General features: G+C 34.7%; 1 protein-coding gene across 1 annotated transcript in view; it reads right to left on the reverse strand.

The window, feature by feature from the left end:
• The window catches only part of LOC128027910 (deoxynucleoside triphosphate triphosphohydrolase SAMHD1-like), a 67,692-nt gene extending 51,784 nt beyond the window's left edge, over positions 1-15,908 (reverse strand). The window contains exons 1-2 of the mRNA XM_052615727.1: positions 15,821-15,908; positions 2,377-2,471 (exon numbers count right to left, since the gene is read on the reverse strand). Coding sequence (XP_052471687.1) covers positions 2,377-2,471; positions 15,821-15,908 — 183 coding nt within the window. The remainder of the gene's footprint in view (positions 1-2,376; positions 2,472-15,820) is intronic.
• Between the last annotated feature and the right edge of the window lie 2,530 nt (positions 15,909-18,438).

Raw genomic sequence — 18,438 nt, forward strand, 5'->3', positions numbered from 1 at the left:
AATAAGTGAAGCTGGTAAGGCTGTTTGTGGACGTGTTTAATCCTCCTCTGCTGATATCTTGAGAGATTTCATGTCTTCTTTTATCTTCAGTTGATTTCATCTAAGGTTGTGGCTGAAGTCAGTTGTAGTTCTTGCGTTTCTGCTCATCTATTTTTCTGTTCTCTTCTTTCCTTCAGTGATTCTACTTGTTAACAGGCTTATTAAGGCTGAAATTAATTCATATTTAATATACACAGATTATGTGGCTCAGATCTGGTAAATTTCAGGTTAATTTCTTTACTCTTGGCTGACATGTGGCATTGCTATGGCCTGCTTGTGGCTCAAATCTGGCAAACAGGAGTGGTCCGCCCAAGGGCCATCATTCCACGCTGCATGTGGGCCAGATCATCTTTCCACGGGTGCCAGATGTGGGCCGGATCTGGGCCAAAACAATGTTGCTATGTGGGATGAGGCTTCAACTCGCCATCACTAGTGATGTAGGCAGTGACAGTCTCTGAGTACGCTTGGAGGTCTGTGGAGTTATTGTATGTGGTAGCCTGCTTAAAAATATTCCAGTTAGTGGTGTCAAAATAGCCTTGAAGAGCCTCTGATGACTCTTCAGGCCACACTTGTATTTGTTTGTGAAATGCTTTGGCGACTTTAACGAGTGGTCTGTATGCAGTCATTAGCATGTGTGTGATGTGTAGTGATGGCTAAATGAAGCCCCATGAAGCCTTAAGCTTTTCAGCAAAGTGGTTGACAAAAGGGTTGATTTCTGGAGGCTTCATTTGCTCACAATTCCACATGGTAGCCAAAAAGTGCAACAAAAACAGATATATTACAGGCATAGGTGTAAAGTTCAGGGGTCAGAAAGTAAAAGTCCTGACATATGTTTATTCCACCCATGAACTCAGCAGCTGATTTCAGCAGAGGAGGAACCAAGTCATTCCTTTCAAGTCACAATCTAGTCTCCAGTCAAATCCCAAGTCCTCAAAGAGTTAAAGTCAATGAGATAATTAAGAGGCTAATTAAATTATGATTGTGCATTGGTGATGAACACATGCTGTTATTGAGAATTACAGAGGATTGGATGCTGATGATTTATTGGTTAAAATGATGCCAACATCATGGAGATCAGTGTTGGATTCAGTTGGGCTCTTGACCCTTGACTTCTTGTATTAGATATATCTCTGTAAAACTGCATGTGTTGTGCAGAGAATGGCTCTCAGCTGCTTTCACATGATGAAATAATTATTAGGCACCAGTCTGTTTATTTCCATAGCAACTTTATTTTACATTTACTTTATTCAGTGTCTCACTCCTGTTGTTGAAGTTGGGAGTGATGTCTTCTATTGGTAGATAGAATGGCTGGCACTTAATAATCATAAACTCCACCAGGAGTGAGCAGTGTTTGCAGACCACAACCACATCACGACACCACGCATCATTGCTGTAAACACAAAGCCTGCTGCTGTATGACTTACCTCTCATTACGAGAACTCTGTCTGCTTGACAGCATGTCATCTGATCAAGCTAAAAAAATTTCCATGAACACAAAAACACAACAGTCTCTTACAGTCTTCTGTGTTGAGAGTTGTAATTGGATGTAGTCCAGTTTATTGTTCAAGAGCGTACGTTAGCCAGTATGATGGTGGGGATAGCTGGCTTGTGTGGGTTAGCCGTTAGCATAAACCGGATATCTCCTCGCTTACCCTTCTTCTGTTTCCTCACACGCCACTTCTGGTGCCTCCGCTGTGGGCGAGATGAAGTAGCGGGGGTCGTTGATAGTGTAGTCCTCTGAAACAGACCGAGATCCTGCAGCTTTTCGACGTGCTCTGAGTTTAACAGGTTAATTCTAAAGAATTGGTTCTGCCAACATTCAGCAAAAACTCACGACTGTAAGCATGCTTAAAGATGGGTAGATGAATACGTACAAAAACACTGTGACTAGCAAGTCAAAAAACACAAAAACACTGTTCTTACGGTAGAGAGGGAAGCCGCTGCATGTGCATGTGCCACCATGTTGGGTGAGCTACATGACATGACTGTCTTTATGAATGATTAATTGAATCAGTCACTCAATTGGTTCTTTTGAAGCAGTGATTCATTGGTTCATTCGGGTATTAGATTGTTTGTTGAGTTTTGTTTTGTAGGTGGAGCAAAAATAAACAAGTAAAGCACACATTTCAGCGTTTTCTCAATTAACTGTCTTTTTTCACAAACAAAAGTGAATAGCACATTCATCATACGTTTATGAAAAACAAGACTTTACACCAGTGAGATGGTAAAGAATTACAATCTACATTTACTACATAGCTTATCATTTAGTGCTGCTAAATTTGTGTGTTTATTCATGGAAGTGAAGAGGCAGAATTGTTACATGAGTAGTTTGTTTACCTTCATTTGTTCATTTGAGAAGTCTAAGGAGTACTTCTTCAGGATCTCCTGCAATTCGTCCTTGATAATCTCCCATAACTGTTGTTTCTCAGCCTCTGGAAAGGCACAAGATTTAATATCATCAGTGTCAAATATATGTCTTAATTTTCATTTTTATTCAGTTTGCAAACACAAGTGGTCATTGTATTAATGCATTTAGAGTGGCTATGTACAGGGCAAGACATTCCAGAAAAGTTGCTTAAATTTGTGTTCATTTCACCACTAATATAAATTTGTCTGTACAAAATATAAGCTGTAAATGTTCTTTCAGTTGTGGGACTAGTTTTAGGAAAGTAGATCAAGCAGATTAAGTACTAGTTATACCCTTTCCTTATGAAAATCAACCATGGTTTTCTACAGTAAAAGTGTAGTAACCATGTTTGTTTACATGCGTATTGCTTACTATTTGTATAAGCACAGATTTACTACAAATACCATGGTTAAACTTCAGTTAGTGTAGCAAAAAAGTGGTACATTTGTGTTTACCATGGTTTGATGACAGTAACCAGTTTTTCTTTTTTAGTAAAACCATGGTTAATTTTCGTAAGGTTTCTGAGCTTCTTTGGGTGGATTTTTCTCTTTGTAAACTGTCGGCCTGTCCAAATACCCACACTTTTGGTATTGGCCCCTTGAGAGCACTTACACAAAACAGGAAAGTAAGTATGCAAGACTGTCACAGGTCTTACAAATATGTCAAAGTGCAGAGCCCTTAATACACACTAAATTCAATCTTGAAATCAAAGCGGTTTAGAGTGGTGCATATATGATGTCAGAACCCTGAAGACTGCTTATTCCTTCAAGATTTTCCCATGGGCACAAGATGTGGCAAGCACAAGCACAAGATGTAGACTCCAATGTCGGTTAGACATTGGATTTTGGTTGAAAATGAAAATCGGCTTGACGTCTAAATCCAACGACTGTTTGATGTCCCGTTGGGCAGATGCTGAATTTTGGCTGTAGGCAATAGTCTAATGTGTCTGCCATTTAAATTTTTATGAAGCTTTTAATTTTCTTTACTACATAGCAAATCATAGTTTTTTTTTTCTCCCCTTTATTTCAGGAAAATATTCTTATCCTCATTCTTTGAAACTAAATAAATCGATAAACTTTTATTTCTATTGGCCAGTGATGATTCTGAAAAGACATACCTGTAAACCGTTGATATAGTAAAGAACACAATTTCATGATAATCATGCTCTTATTTTAGTGCAGTCTCACAGCCACAGTCAAACATTGAGATAAACCTTATAAAGTATCATCTATTTATATTAAATGTGGCTTAATGCATTAAAACGTGTTTTAAAAAGACCAAACTCAGTAAACATTTTTAATAACACATTCTATTTACATACAAGCAGGTTATGGGTGGAAATTAAATGCTTTGGGTTCGTATTCTGTGCTCATATCTGCTTGTCTGTGAATATAATGCTTTATTAATAACTTGTTTACTGATTTTGGTATTTTTAAAACACAGTTTTAATGCATAAAGCCACGTACTTTCACGTTAAGCTTGCTTTAGAATATCCCAATGATTCATTTGCGAATTCAGCTGGTCAAGAAGAGCAAACTTGAAGCAGCTAACATCTCTTGATTCAATAGTGAGACAAGTTAACAATGAAAAAACTGCATTATAGTATTCAATCTGCAGGCTGCAGCCAGGTGTACTTGGAATAAGTGTTAAGAGCCCAACCAATGGAAACACTAAACACTGTTATGGTGTTTAACTGTTATGCTGTTATGGAAATAACAGAGTTAAACCCCTGTTCATTTCCAATAAGAGCTTTAGTAGACATCTGACAGAAATAAAGTCAGTCTGGTTAGTAATAAGTGAAGCTGGTAATGCTGTTTGTGCAGTTGTTTAATCCTCCTCTGTTGAGATCTTGAGATATTTAATGTGCTGCCATGCATTTCACCCTTTGTTGCAGTGTGGTGCTTATTCCAACCAAAATTCCATGTCTGTCTGATGTCGGAGTTTGATGTTGAAAAAAGTTGGGTTTAGACCTCAACCCGACTTTCATTTTCAACCAAAATATGACATCAGTTATAAATGCATGAATAATAAAGAGGGGGGATTTTAATGCAATACCTGCCAAATAGTGAGCCATTTTTAACTCATATAATATAAATGCTTAATAAATATATTTATTAACCCTCTGGGGTCAACAAATGCACCGGCACGTTTTGTTGCATTTTTTTTTTTAAACTCCTAAAGGAACTTAAATTACTCCTTTAGTTTTACAACAAAACTTTGTGCTTTTATAAAATAAAGGAAACAAACAGGGTGTGCTTGTCTGCCACCTTGGTCTGCATGATCTTTTTTGAAATGCTGTATTTTGTTTTATTATTATTAGTAGTAGTAGTAGTATTATGTGGTCCTGTAGCTCAAATGGTAGAGCATTGCATTAGCAAGTGCAAGGTTTTGGGTTCGATAGTCTGCTAAATGCATTAATTTAATTTAATTTTAATTTAAATGTCACTAAAATGAACTGAAATTCAGCAAATACTCGACAAAGAGATATGAGCGATGTATGTATAGAAAGCTTGACATGTCTACTTTTAAGCAAAGCAGATATTCTGTGATAAAGTCATCTATATGAAACCAACGTGATGTACAGTCTTTCCTGTCTGGCTTCATTATCTCTAATTAGATCAATCCCAAGCACTGAGCATGCTATTCATATTATAATAGTCCACGTGAGACGGGCAGCGTGTAAACATATCGCAGCAAACAAAGCAGCAAGTCTTTTCCTCAAGTTCATCTCGGCTTCTGTTCGTTTCTGGAAGAAGACGTGTTGAGAGGAATAAGACAGAAGTTACCTCAAGACATGCTGAGAGAAATAATCTTTTTTTAATATTTTCCCCAGAAGAACGTGGTGACTTGAAACCCCGTGGAAGATATCGTTCACACAAGTAAGTATTTTTTTTTTTATTAGCCTATTTGCATTGCATTACTTTTTCTTCTTGGCTCTCAACAGAAGCAGACACATTTCTTCCCTCTGCTTCCCTTCTCGACAAGAAGCTTGGGTTTGGGGAAATCTGACTGCTAGTGATGGGAAGATGAAGCCTCATGAAGCTTTAAGCTTTTCAGCCAAGTGGTTCACAAAAGGGTTAATTTCTGGAAACTTAACTTGCTCATAATACCACCTTGTGGCCCACAAGTGTAAAAACAAGCAGATATATTACAGACTGAGGTGTAAAGTCCAGGGGTCAGAAAGTAAAATTCATGCCATAATTTTGTTCCACCTATGAATTCAGAAGTTAATGAGATAATTAGGTGACTAATTAAATGATGATTGTGCAGTAGTGATAAACACCTGCTGTTATTGGGAATTACAGAGGGTCGGATGATTTATTATTAAAAATTATGCCACCATCATGGAGATCAGTGTTTTCTTTAGTTGGGCTCTTGACCCTTTTAATGATTCAAAGTAATTTGCTTTTAAACACTTGCGGTTGTGTTACATGCTAAATATTAACACATTGCTGAATTAAAAGCTTGAAATAGCAAATTAAACTGCCCTTTTATCAACATTTAAATGTCTCTCTTTGGTTTGTTACATTATGTTCAGCTATTATTGAACTACAACAAAAGTCCTATTAATCAAATATTATTGTAATGCTTAAATATTGGGGGGGAAATTGTACAGGTTCAGGATTTTAGACATGAGCACTTATCATATGATCCTCAACAGTGGTTACAATAATTATTCATGCTACAGTGCATTATTGTAGTTTTTTACTATGGTGTTACCCTGCATGCACTTCAGCTTGAAGCGTTTTGTTGGTTGTCACTATTGTTGAGATTCATATGCTGGGTCATCATGTCTGTGCGTCTTAGTAGGACAAAGTATCAAAAATGTATATGCATTACATACATGATATTTCAAATTAATTATCAATATTAAACCAACAGTTTACTGAACATATGATAAATGAAATAATTATTTTTTTTTGTATATAAATAGGCTGATGCCTACGAATTACTTCATCATGTAAAACCAGCTATTAATGATTTTCTGCACAGCACTGATCACACTGTTTTATAACAGCACATGCACTTTTGCAGATAAATATCTTACACAAGAAGCCAAAGGTCAAGAGCCCAACTTAAGCAAACACTGATCTCCATGATGGTGGCATCATTTTAACTAATAAAACATCAGCACCTGATCCTCTGTAACGCACAATAATGACAAGTGTTCATCACTAATGCACAATCATCATTTAATTAGTCTCTTAATTATCTCATTGACTTTAACTATTTGATGACTTGGGATTTGACTTCAGACTCGTTTGTGACTTGAAAGGAATGACTTGTTTCCTCCTCTGGTGAAATCAGCGGCTGAGTTCATGAGTGGAACAAAAATATGGCAGGACTTTTACTTTCTGACCCCTGGACTTTTCACCTCTGTCTGTAATATATCTGCTTGTTTTACACTTGTTGACCACCAGGTGGTATTGTGAGCAAATTACGTTTCCAGAAATTAACCCTTTTGTGAACCACTTGGCTGAAAAGCTTAAAGCTTCATGAGGCCTCATCTTCCCATCACTACTGACTGCCCTGCCAGAATGTTTGCAGATGGTTACACGATGGACGCGTGGTAGAATTGGCTGGTCGCGTGTCTTGCGGCTCTTTCCGTGGAGGACATTAAATATATCTACCTATTCGAAACCATGATAACAGGTCTTCTGCTGATTGGACTAGGTTTTACCCTGGGTTATAGGAAAATTCAGAAAATGGGAACAGCCTCATCCAAAGCCTCACAAGACATGATTTAAGCAGTGGGCAGAGCGGTCAGCATTGAGACTGAGACTGTTAACCACAATATGGATAACATCATGAAGAAGCTCACAAACAATTGGTATCTTATCTTCTTTCGGCTCTCTCTACACTCTCAGAAAATAAAGTACATAATTGTACCTTTAGGGGCACAATAGCTTGTCACTGGGGCTGTACCCTCAAGGGTACAGCTTTTGTACCCTTGGCATAGGGTACAAATTTGTACCCTTGTGATTTGTACCTTAAGAGACCAGTTTTGTACCTGTGGTGACAATTGTGTACCTTTATTTAGCAGTACAAAAATTATCCCTTCAAAAAGGGTACAATCGTTGACTATAATTATATATATATATATATATATATATATATATATATATATATATATATATATATATATATATATATATATATATTAACACACACTCTGAAATTAAAATCAGAATTTACTAAATCCTTTTCATATTAAAAACAATGTCTAACTATAACATAGAAATGATCATCTACTGAGTGAGTGTAATTTACCTGAAAATCCATTTCATTTCCTGGTTTCTATAAGATACTTGATTAGATACCAAAACAATGGAATAGACTCAGAATGCAGTACATCTCGATATTTTTTGAAGGACCTCCTTGGTTAAAAGCCCTGTAAGATCCAGTGGTGGGTAGTCCAGGGGCCAAAGAGTAAAAGTCCTGCAATATTTTTGTTCCACCCATGAACTCAGCAGCTGATTTCACCAAAAGAGGAACCAAGTCATTCCTTCCAAGTCACAAATGAGTCTTGAGTCAAATCCCAAGTCCTCAAAGAGTTAAAGTTAATGAGACAATTAAGTGACTAATTAAATGATGATTGTGCATTTATGATTAACACCTGCTGTTATTAAGAATTACAGAGGATCAGATGTTGATGTCTTATGTACCCTATGCCAAGGGTACAGAAGCTGTACCTTTGAGGGTACACTCTCTGAAAATAAAGTACATAACTGTAATAGCTTAGTCACTGGGGCTGTACCCTGAAGTCAGAGGATCAGATGTTGATGTTTAATTGGTTAAAATGATGCCACCATCATGTAGATCAGTGTTTGGTTTAGTTGTGCTCTTGACCCTTGACTTGTTGTGTTAGATCTCTCTCTGTAGCTCTGCATGTGGTGTTGTGGAGAACACATAGTCGCAATGAGCTGGTTTAACTGTAGCTGTTTTTTTTTCTTTCTTATCACATGTTTAGGTTTTGAGTAATTCCAATGAAACTACAGTATGCACACACAAAAAACGTTGCTCTAATATTCATAGGGTATGATTTTCTTTTATTTGTAACACATATAGAAGTTTGCACTCCAGTGCTTTTTAGACACACACAGATATCAAGAACCATCATATGAATCTCTACAATTGTGACAATAAACAAAATGCTTCATGTTGCAATACATTAATTACTCCCATAATGCATTGCAGTATGAATAATAATCTTCAACACTGTTGAGGATCACATGATAATTGTTCATGGCTAAATGCCTAATTCTGAAATTTGTTATTTTTTCCTCAATATTGAAGCATTATATGGTGGCATTTGCATAATGAGATTTCTCTCTTTTTTTTGTGAAAGTGACGTACAGTTGAGTATGGTGAGTATGGTGAATAATGCAATTGTTTAGAAGCAAATTTATAAAAACTGTTTAAAGGCTCAAGAGCTCAACTGAAGCAAATACTCACCACAATTATGGTGGCAAAGTTTTTTTTCTTTTTTTTTTCTTCTTCTTTTTCTTTCAACTGATTTCATCCAAGGCTGTGCTTAAAGTCAGTAGTAGTTCTTGTGTTTCTCTTTTCTTTAGTGTTGTTGATTGTAAACAACAGGTGTTCATCAATAATGCATCTTCATTTAATTAGTCCCTTAATTATCTCGTTAACTTTTACTCTTTGAGGACTTGGGATTTGACTGAAGACTTGTTTGTTACTTGGAAGGAATGACTTGGTTCCTCCTCTGATGAAATCATCTGCTAAGTTCATGGGTTGAGCAAAAATATTGCAGGACTTTTACTCTTTGGGCCCTGGACTACCCAAATCTGGTAAGAACCATGTGTAACCGTGCTATAACTTTGTCTCCGCCAAAAGAAAGAAATAGAAGAAACCGGACGTTCTTTTAGATTCAAGCAGCCAATCAGGACTGGCTCTACAAATTGTACCTTAACCTTTAAAATAAATGGTACATATATTTACCTTTCAATGTTTGGGAACATATATGTCACTGTGAAACCCGACAAGTAACTTAACTCAAACCATTTGAGTAAACAGATATCCTTAAAGACCTGACAAATTAGGTTTACTCAAACCAATTGAGCAAACCGATTGCCTTAAACCATTTAAGTACTCTGAACATAATTCAGTTGAGTTCACTGAAAGAAGATTTACATTGCAATTAAATAATGAAGTGATGAACACCTGCTTTTAACAAACAGAATTAATTAAGAAAAGAGAGAAAGGAACTACAACTGACTTCAGACACAGCCTCACTAAAACCTGACAAGTTATGTTAACTCAAACCTTTTGAGGAAACCGATTGCCTTAAACCATTTAAGTTTTAAAACTAACAGTTATAAGTACTCTGAACTTAATTCAATTGAGTTCAGAAAAAGAAGCTATATGTTACAATTAAGTAATTAAGTAATTAATTGAGTGATAATTGTGAATTAGTGATGAACAGCTGCTGTTAACAAACAGAATCACTGAAGAAAAAAGAAACACAAGAACTACTACAACTGACTTCAGACACAGCCTTAGATGAAATCAACTGAAATAAAATACATGAAATCTCTCAAGATCTGATTAAACAACCCCACAATCAGCATCACCAGCTCCACTTATTAATAACCAGACTGGCTTTATTTCTGTCAGACGTCTACAGAAGATCTTATTGAGAATGAACTAAGGTTTAGATGTTGATTTATTGTTTCATTTGAAGTAACCATGTTAGAGATCACTGTTTGTATTAGTCGTGCTCTTGACCCTTGATTTCTGTCTTAGTCTTTTCACTGGTTGTTATAACTGTGTGTTTCTAAAACCTATTTGCTGTAATTCAAAAGCCCAGAAGATATATATATATATATATATATATATATATAAGCGAAATGTTTTAATTTCATTTTCATTTTGGTTCATTCTTGGTTTAAAAAATCTTCAGGTTCCATATGGAGAGCGAAATGGGAACGGTCCAGCATTTAGCAATAACTAGTATTAACTCTGTTATTATTCTTCATTTTTAAAAAACTACCAGCATTTTTGAATCATGCCTTATGTGTGACCAAAAATTAAGTATTATTTGTTTCAGCTGTTTGATTGCTGGTGCCTCGCGCACATATTCACTGGAAACAGCAGTCGTTCACCAGACATTTTAATTATTGTTTTGTTCTGATAAATTTGTTAAATTTAAAGGATTTGTTGTAAAATATTTTTTAATAGCCTATTTTTTTCCTCTCAAAGACTCTGATTTATTTTTTAGCATGTTTAAAAAAAAAAATGCAGCAAACGAAAATAGGTGATTGATCCGTTAAAATGAAACCTATAAACGACTCATATATTTTTTTCCTCTGACAAACTTAATTTATTTTTTTACCGTGTTTAAAAAATTAAAAAATAAAGAAAACATTCAGCAAATGAAAATAGGCGATTAATCCGTTAAAATGTGTTACTCTTGGTTAACAGTAATTATAATTATTTTACTTCAGAACAGAGCCTGGGACTAATCTAGGTTATTCATGGTTTTATTTTTTTTATTTTTTTTTCATTGCATCTGAAAATGACTTTGTTCATTACATTCACTTCAGATCAGTAATTATGTTTGTTAACCCTTTGAAGTCGATTAACGCATATATGCGTTTTGAGTCATTTTCTCCGGATAACCCCGAAAAGAACTTAAATTACACTCTCAGTTTTAATCGTACAGATAAGAGCAGTACATCAATCGAATCTGTAAAGGGACTATTTTTTTGGATACAGACATAATAACAAAACACCTTTGTGCAGTTATAAAATAAAGATAACAAACAAGGTGCACTGTCTGCAGCCTTTGTGTGCGCTGATCTTCATTTACAAACACGTCATTAAGATTAACTGTAACTCTGTGAATACTCAACGAAGAAACATGAGAGAGATATCTATAGAAAGCCTGAAATGTCTACTTTTAAACTAAACAAGTGCTGCCAAAAACAAATATTCTGAGATAAAATAATCCATATGAAAACAACGCGATGTCTGTTTTTCATGTCTCCCTTCATTATATCTAATGTGACCACACCCCCGCGCTTAACGTGCTATTCAGATTCAAACTGAAGCACGCGGCTTGAATACACACACACAGAAGAAAAAGCAGCCAGACTGTTCTTCAAGTTTTTATTTTATTTTACTGTTTGCTTCGCGATGAGAGGATTAAGACATAAATCACCCCAAAAAGATGTGATGTGGTTGAGGATTTGAGAAATGGATTTCCTCAGAAAAAAGAATGAAGCACTTTATTCAGCAGAGATCATAAACATGAGTAAGTCTCTTTTTATTTATTTGTACTAGTTTTCACATAACGTGTAAACTCTCCAAGAGGGTCTGGCTGCAGACTTGCACTTGCACTCTCAGACTTGCATTCTCAGACTTGCACTCTCAGACACTTGCACTTCCATTAGTGACGTCACTTGCAGTCTTTATTTTTTATTTTATTGATTTTTTTTTTACGTTTTGTTTGAATTTCCCAACATTTTATAACAGTAGCCAGGTGGCGAAGACAAGAAAAAAATAAACTAAATTACAATGTCACTTGCAATCGCTACTTTCACTCTCTGCTACCTGCGACACTTGCAATCGACACAAATCGTGTTTGTTGCCAAAGGAGACAAGAAGCTGTGGTGGTGAATAAACACAACGTGCAAAATTTCGCATTAAGCATTTTTCCATATAGAATAAACTGTCTACAACTCGTTTATATCACTGTCTTTGTCCATTAAGCTACATTATGTGTTTTATTTATAATGATTTTCTATAGGAGGAAAACGTTTAATGTACAATTTAACGCACTGCGTTCTGTACTCGTCTGCCTGCCTGTACGGAGCTGATCCTTTTAAAATCACTTAATGCATTTCATAATGCACGTTCATATTTGCTGGTCTGTATATACGTTGAGTCAACAAGAAGAAATATAGGCTATGCCTACTGAATTGTCTTTATCATCTTAGTCTGTTATTAGGCCACATTAAGCGTTCGCATTGTGTTCATAACCATCTGCTTGCTTTATTGTACATTAAATAATAACTATATATCGAATTTGGTCTTTTAATTGAACTTAACGTATCCTAATACATTATGCCATATTAGGTGTTTGTTTTTTTCTACAGGTGGAAAACGCTTAACGAAAAACTTTGTGTATAGTAGTAGGCCTACTAATTTAGTTTTAATCATTTAATCAATCACCACCACAGCTTCTTGTCTCCATTGGCAACATGCATGATTTGTGTTGATTGCAAGTGACGTCACAGGTAGCGGAGAGTGCAAGTAGCGATTGCAAGTGACATTGTAATTTAGTTTCTTTTTTCTTGTCTTCACCACCTGGCTACTGTTGTAAAATGTTGAGAGATTCAAAACAAAAACTTATAAATAAATAGAACAAAAAAAATAAAAAATAAATAAAGACTGCAAGTGACGTCGCTAGCGGAAGCACAAGTGTAGGAGAGTGCAAGTCTGAGAATGCAAGTGACATTGTAATTTAGTTTCTTTTTTCTTGTCTTCACCACCTAGCTACTGTTGTAAAATGTTGAAAGATTCAAACAAAAAGTTATCAATAAATAGCAAAAAAAAAAAAATAATAATAATAAAGGCTGCAAGTGACGTCGCTAGCGGAAGCACAAATGTCTGGGAGTGCAAGTCTGAGAATGCAAGTCTGAGAGTGCAAGTGCAAGTCTGCAGCCAGACCCTTCTCAAACATTTTACTAGTTAGACTTTTTCCAAATACTTTTTCCAAACTATAATTCCTGACTAAATGTATAATCAAGTGAAACATTATTAAGTTTCAATAACAATATACAATACTATACCATTCAAAAGCTTGATGTAAATAATATAAATGTGACAAATAGAGATAACTCTAACAAATGTAAAAACAATGCATTTCTTTAATTTTTTTCCCCCTAAAAAAACCTGAAAAATATTATCAGCTCTTTTCAACATTAATAATAATAATAATAATGATGATGATGATAATAAATGTTTGTTTTTTTTTTTTGGTAGAAAATGAGATTGTTAAAAGTTTTTCTGAAGGATTGTGTGACTGGAGTAAGGATGCTAAAAACAAATTGTTTGAAAGTAAGCTTTGATTGTCCCTAATAAACTGTTTAACTGCTCCCCCAAGTGGATATTAAATTATGTTGTGGGATAATTAAATATATTCTTAATAAACTACAAACATAAAATTATATAGATTTAAGTTGTCCTCACATTCTTTCTTGTAACTCCTCACTCAGTGGCACAGCTGACTCAATGGCTCATTATGCAGCTCATTATGCAGGCCTTTGTCTTCTCAGGTGTAAATCACAATGATATTCATGATAGTTGACGCCTACTCGCATATGACTTTTACCAACAAAAAGTGTCTTAGAAAATTTAAATCAATATATTGTTTCCTGTAAATGAGTAAACAAGATGAATTTCACATAATTTAGAAAGAAAAATTCTAGGCTACAAGCTCCAGTTCTCAACAATCCCGGGAACCAATGTTATGTATGTGTTTTATGGCCTTATTCAAATGATTTAACATTTTTAGTTTTTCACCAACCATGCATAACATTTTTTTTCTCAAAAATACAATCATGTACATACATGCATTTCACATATTATTATAGCCCAGTTTGTGCTGATTACAGTGATATTATAATTTACCCATTTAGATATTTATAAGAAACTGAAAAAAGCACAAATATCAGGGCATGACAAAACTTCTCCAGGCCCCAAAATACCCTTAGTCTCCAGAGTGTTAACAGCAGCTGTTAATCACTAATTCACAATTAGCACTCAGTTAATCACTTAATTACTTGAATGCAAATTTTTAAAACTTACAGGGTTTAAATCAAGGCAATCTGTTTACTCAAACGGTTTGAGTTAAGTTAACGTGTCGGGTTTTACACTGATAAATGAGAGAACACTAAATACAACACCCTTCAGTATTACTATAAAGGTCCATTTTTGCTTCATCATTAAATAAACCAGAAATCCTATTTTTAGTATATTATATAATATATTTATTAAGCTTTCATTATATGTGAGTTAAAAATTGTGCACTATTTGGCAGGAATTGCATTAAAATCACCCTTTTTATTCTGTTCTAATCTTGAAATCAGAGCTGTTTAGAGTGGTGCAGGTATGATGCCAGAACCCGAAGACTACTTCGCTGCTTGTTTTCTTAAGATTTTCCTATGGGGTTTTATAATATATATATTTTTTTTCTTTTCTTCATTTAGTTGAGTAAAATAAAATCTGTGGTAAACATAACTTGACAATACTTTGACATTTACACACACCTATACTGAAAATCTTGAAGCAGTTATGTTTATTTTTGAAAATGTATATTTCTAATAAGTAACTTGAAAAGACACTTTTGGATGTGAGTGTGTGCAGTTTACATTGTAGATGTAAAATTTCAAAGTATCATCGTGTTATGTTTACAAAAGGCCTTATTTTACTCACAAATATTGTAGGCTTAACGTATACCATTACACAATGTTCAGGAACTCATGTGCCCCAAAAATCACGAGAACATCCCACTGTAAGTTAAATTGGTTCAAAGATGAGTGTATTTTATATACAATATTTGCAAATGTTTTTAATGACATAATTACAAGTAACACAACTGCTAAATTTGCATTGATAACTTTACTTAAAGATATTTATGAGTTTATTTTAAAATGCAACATACTGAAAATCTAAATAAAGCTCTGTAAACACTTTTTACATCACTCGAAAGTGTGTCTGATCAGGTAATGAAAAGTTCTAAACACACTTCTGGTCTCCTCCCCTACTTGAACACTTGGACCAAAAAGAGGAAATACGTCATATAAGTGGACAAGGGCAAAGACTAAAATGTGGGTATTTGGATGTGCCTTGTAAGCTATATTTTTTTCCTTACTAAATCACCTTTACTATCTTTATGTGACAGACTGTATATATATATATATATATATATATATATATATATATATATATATATATATATATATATACAGAAAGACTGAATATATGTTGCTTAATTTTTAACTAATCTAATGCTTTTTAGACTATTTTGAAAACACTGGTTAGTCTCATTATAATGTCTGATTTGTTTCTACTTGTCCATTTAACTCGGCTTCTTGGTTAGGATATTTGTTTCAGAATGTTCATTTGTCGTGTCATCTCAAGTTAAGATAAGTTGTGATTTTAAGAAACAAATAACTTTATTTGCATTTATTAATTCAACATCTTATACTTTAACTATAATCATGTGCTGAACAGGACTTGAACTCCTGGTTTGTTAATCATAGTTTTGGAAGTAGCAGATAGAAATTACTCTAATCACGAATGCGAATTACATTTACATTCACACACAACACGTCTGCCTTCCCTTACCTTCACTTGCTTCATAGGACTTTTTTAGATCCTGGAGACTTTTCCTGTGATCGGAGAGAGTTTTTCTGGTTTGCTCAGATTGAGGCATCTTCTTTTTTATCTTCTTTTTGTGGGATGTTAAAAACTCTGATGTGGAATTAAAGATCTGTAGAACTGCTTACAGATTTCCTAGATCTAGCAGCTCAACTCACTGAAATAAATGTTCAGCAAAGTCGTTATGAGGGTGTGTCTCAGACAAATGTTTAGCTTGTTCACTGGCATGAGAAACATTAGAAGGACTGCTCATGAAAATACTATGAAATAAAGAACTGCCATTTGAACAATACTTTATATAGACATTTTGTATTTATTCCTCTTGCAGTTATAGCTTTTGATTGGTGAGCCTGTTTGTCAACTATACACAAATGTAATACAAATGTTACATAATAAGGACTAAATAAATAATTCACAAAAATAAATAAATGAATAAATACATGTACTGCCTAATGCTTTTTCATACCTGAAAGGCTTGCTTTCTTCTGTGGAAAAGTGATTTTGAGATCCAAATACTCAATGTATGCATCTAAAATATGTGTAATGTATGGTGGGTTCATTTTTTTTTTTTCTTTCATGTTTAATGTAATTGATTTTGACATGTTTTTCCTTGTACGTGTCAGGCTTTTGTCAGATTTTTTAGGTGTATCTTGTTAGTAAATGTGACAGGTGCCTTGAAAAACAAAGCAACACCCCTTTGAAATACGCAGCTGAGCAGCTTCAAACTGTAAGGGGTGGAAAGGTTTGTCTGTAATTATAACACATTACTTTTTTGTCAATAGCTCTTTGGTTAATTGCATGCAGTAGTTTCTATTATTAGCTTGTCATTCTTTTCAGTCAGATTAAACACACAGGGCTTGGTTTCTTTTGACTAAATGTTCATAAGGACAATACAAAACATTCTGTGTTTTAAAGCAAATTAATCCAGTGGACCCAGTTTCTATATTTAATGCAGGAACAGGTGAACAGCTGATCTGTGTGCATATTTCTCATAAACACTTTCAGTTCCATGACTTTGTGTTTTGTGTCATTGTCAGTAAATTTGACCCAATTATTATTTTATTAAATAATATGAGATAAAGAAACAGAAAAAAAAAAAAAAAAAAAACATTCTGTATTTTGCAGGAGACAAAAGTGAAGTGACAGACGTATGTCTTTTGTAAATATTGAGGAGATATCCATATTAATTGTGTCTAGACGAAGGCATTCCTCCTGGACCAGAGCTAACGTGGGTTTGGAGGGTATTCATTTCATACTCTGTGACAGCTTATTTAATGTAGAAACTATACATTGGATTTAATGAATAAGTTACATGTACAACAAACTAATGTCCTAGTGGTATCGTGTACTTTAATCGAATGTAGTCTAAGTTATACCTGTTGAACCGTACACAGCACACGCAGTGTTCATCTAATAAAGATCTCCATCACTAGCAAACAGCCTTTGCAGATTTGCTTTCAATTCAGTGCAGATCAAAAGCCATTACTACCTGGTGGTCGTGGCCGGAGTATCTAAGTCTGCTGATTGACGAGGCTGTGGAGGTCTAAACCATTTTCGTAAATCCATTTCTTTTTCAAATTTAGAATTCTTTAAAATTATCTGCTAACAACTGTCTATTATATAGACGGACAAACTGTTCTTCAAATTGAAGATTTTCTCCGCTGCAAATCAAATGTAATAAGTTTACCCGGTGACCAATAAGTAGTGATGGGAAGATGAAGCCTCATGAAGCTTTAAGCTTTTAAGCCAAGTGGTTCACAAAAGGGTTAATTTCTGGAAACTTAATTTGCTCACAATACCACCTGGTGGCCAACAAGTGTAAAACAAGCAGATATATTACAGACAGAGGTGTAAAGTCCAGGGGTCAGAAAGTAAAATTCATGCCATATTTTTGTTCCACCTATGAATTCAGCAGCTGATTTCACCAGAGGAGGAACCAAGTCATTCCTTTCAAGTCACAAACTAGTCTCATGTCAAATCCCAAGTCATCAAATAGTTATAGTTAATGAGATAATTAAGAGACTAATTAAATGATGATTGTGCATTAGTGATGAACACCTGTCATTATTGTGCCTTACAGAGGATCAGATGCTGATGTTTTATTGGTTAAAATGATGCCACCATCATGGAGATCAGTGTTGGCTTCAGTTGGGCTCTTGACCTTTGGCTTCTTGTGTTAGATATTTCTCTGTAAAAGTACAGTGCTATTATAAAGCAGTGCAATCAGTGCAGTGCAGCAAACTGTAACTAGCTGCTTTTACATGATGAAGTAATTATTAAGCATCAGCCGGCTTACTTCCAGAATAATTTTATTTCATAAGTGCTCATGTCTAAAATCCTGAGTCTGAACAATCCCCCCCAATATTTAAGCATTACAATAATATTTGTTTAATAGGATTTTTTTGTTGTAGTTCAGTAATAGCGGAACATCATGTATCAAACCAAAGAGAGACACCCTCATCATGTTCATTTAAATGTTTTACATGATGAAAGGGCAATTTAAGTTGCTAATTCAAGCTTTAAATTCAAAAATGTGTTAATATTTACTTTGTAACATAACCGCAAGTGTTAAAAAGCACATTACT

Source organism: Carassius gibelio, chromosome A1, assembly GCF_023724105.1.
Source record: "Carassius gibelio isolate Cgi1373 ecotype wild population from Czech Republic chromosome A1, carGib1.2-hapl.c, whole genome shotgun sequence".
Lineage (NCBI taxonomy): Eukaryota > Metazoa > Chordata > Actinopteri > Cypriniformes > Cyprinidae > Carassius > Carassius gibelio.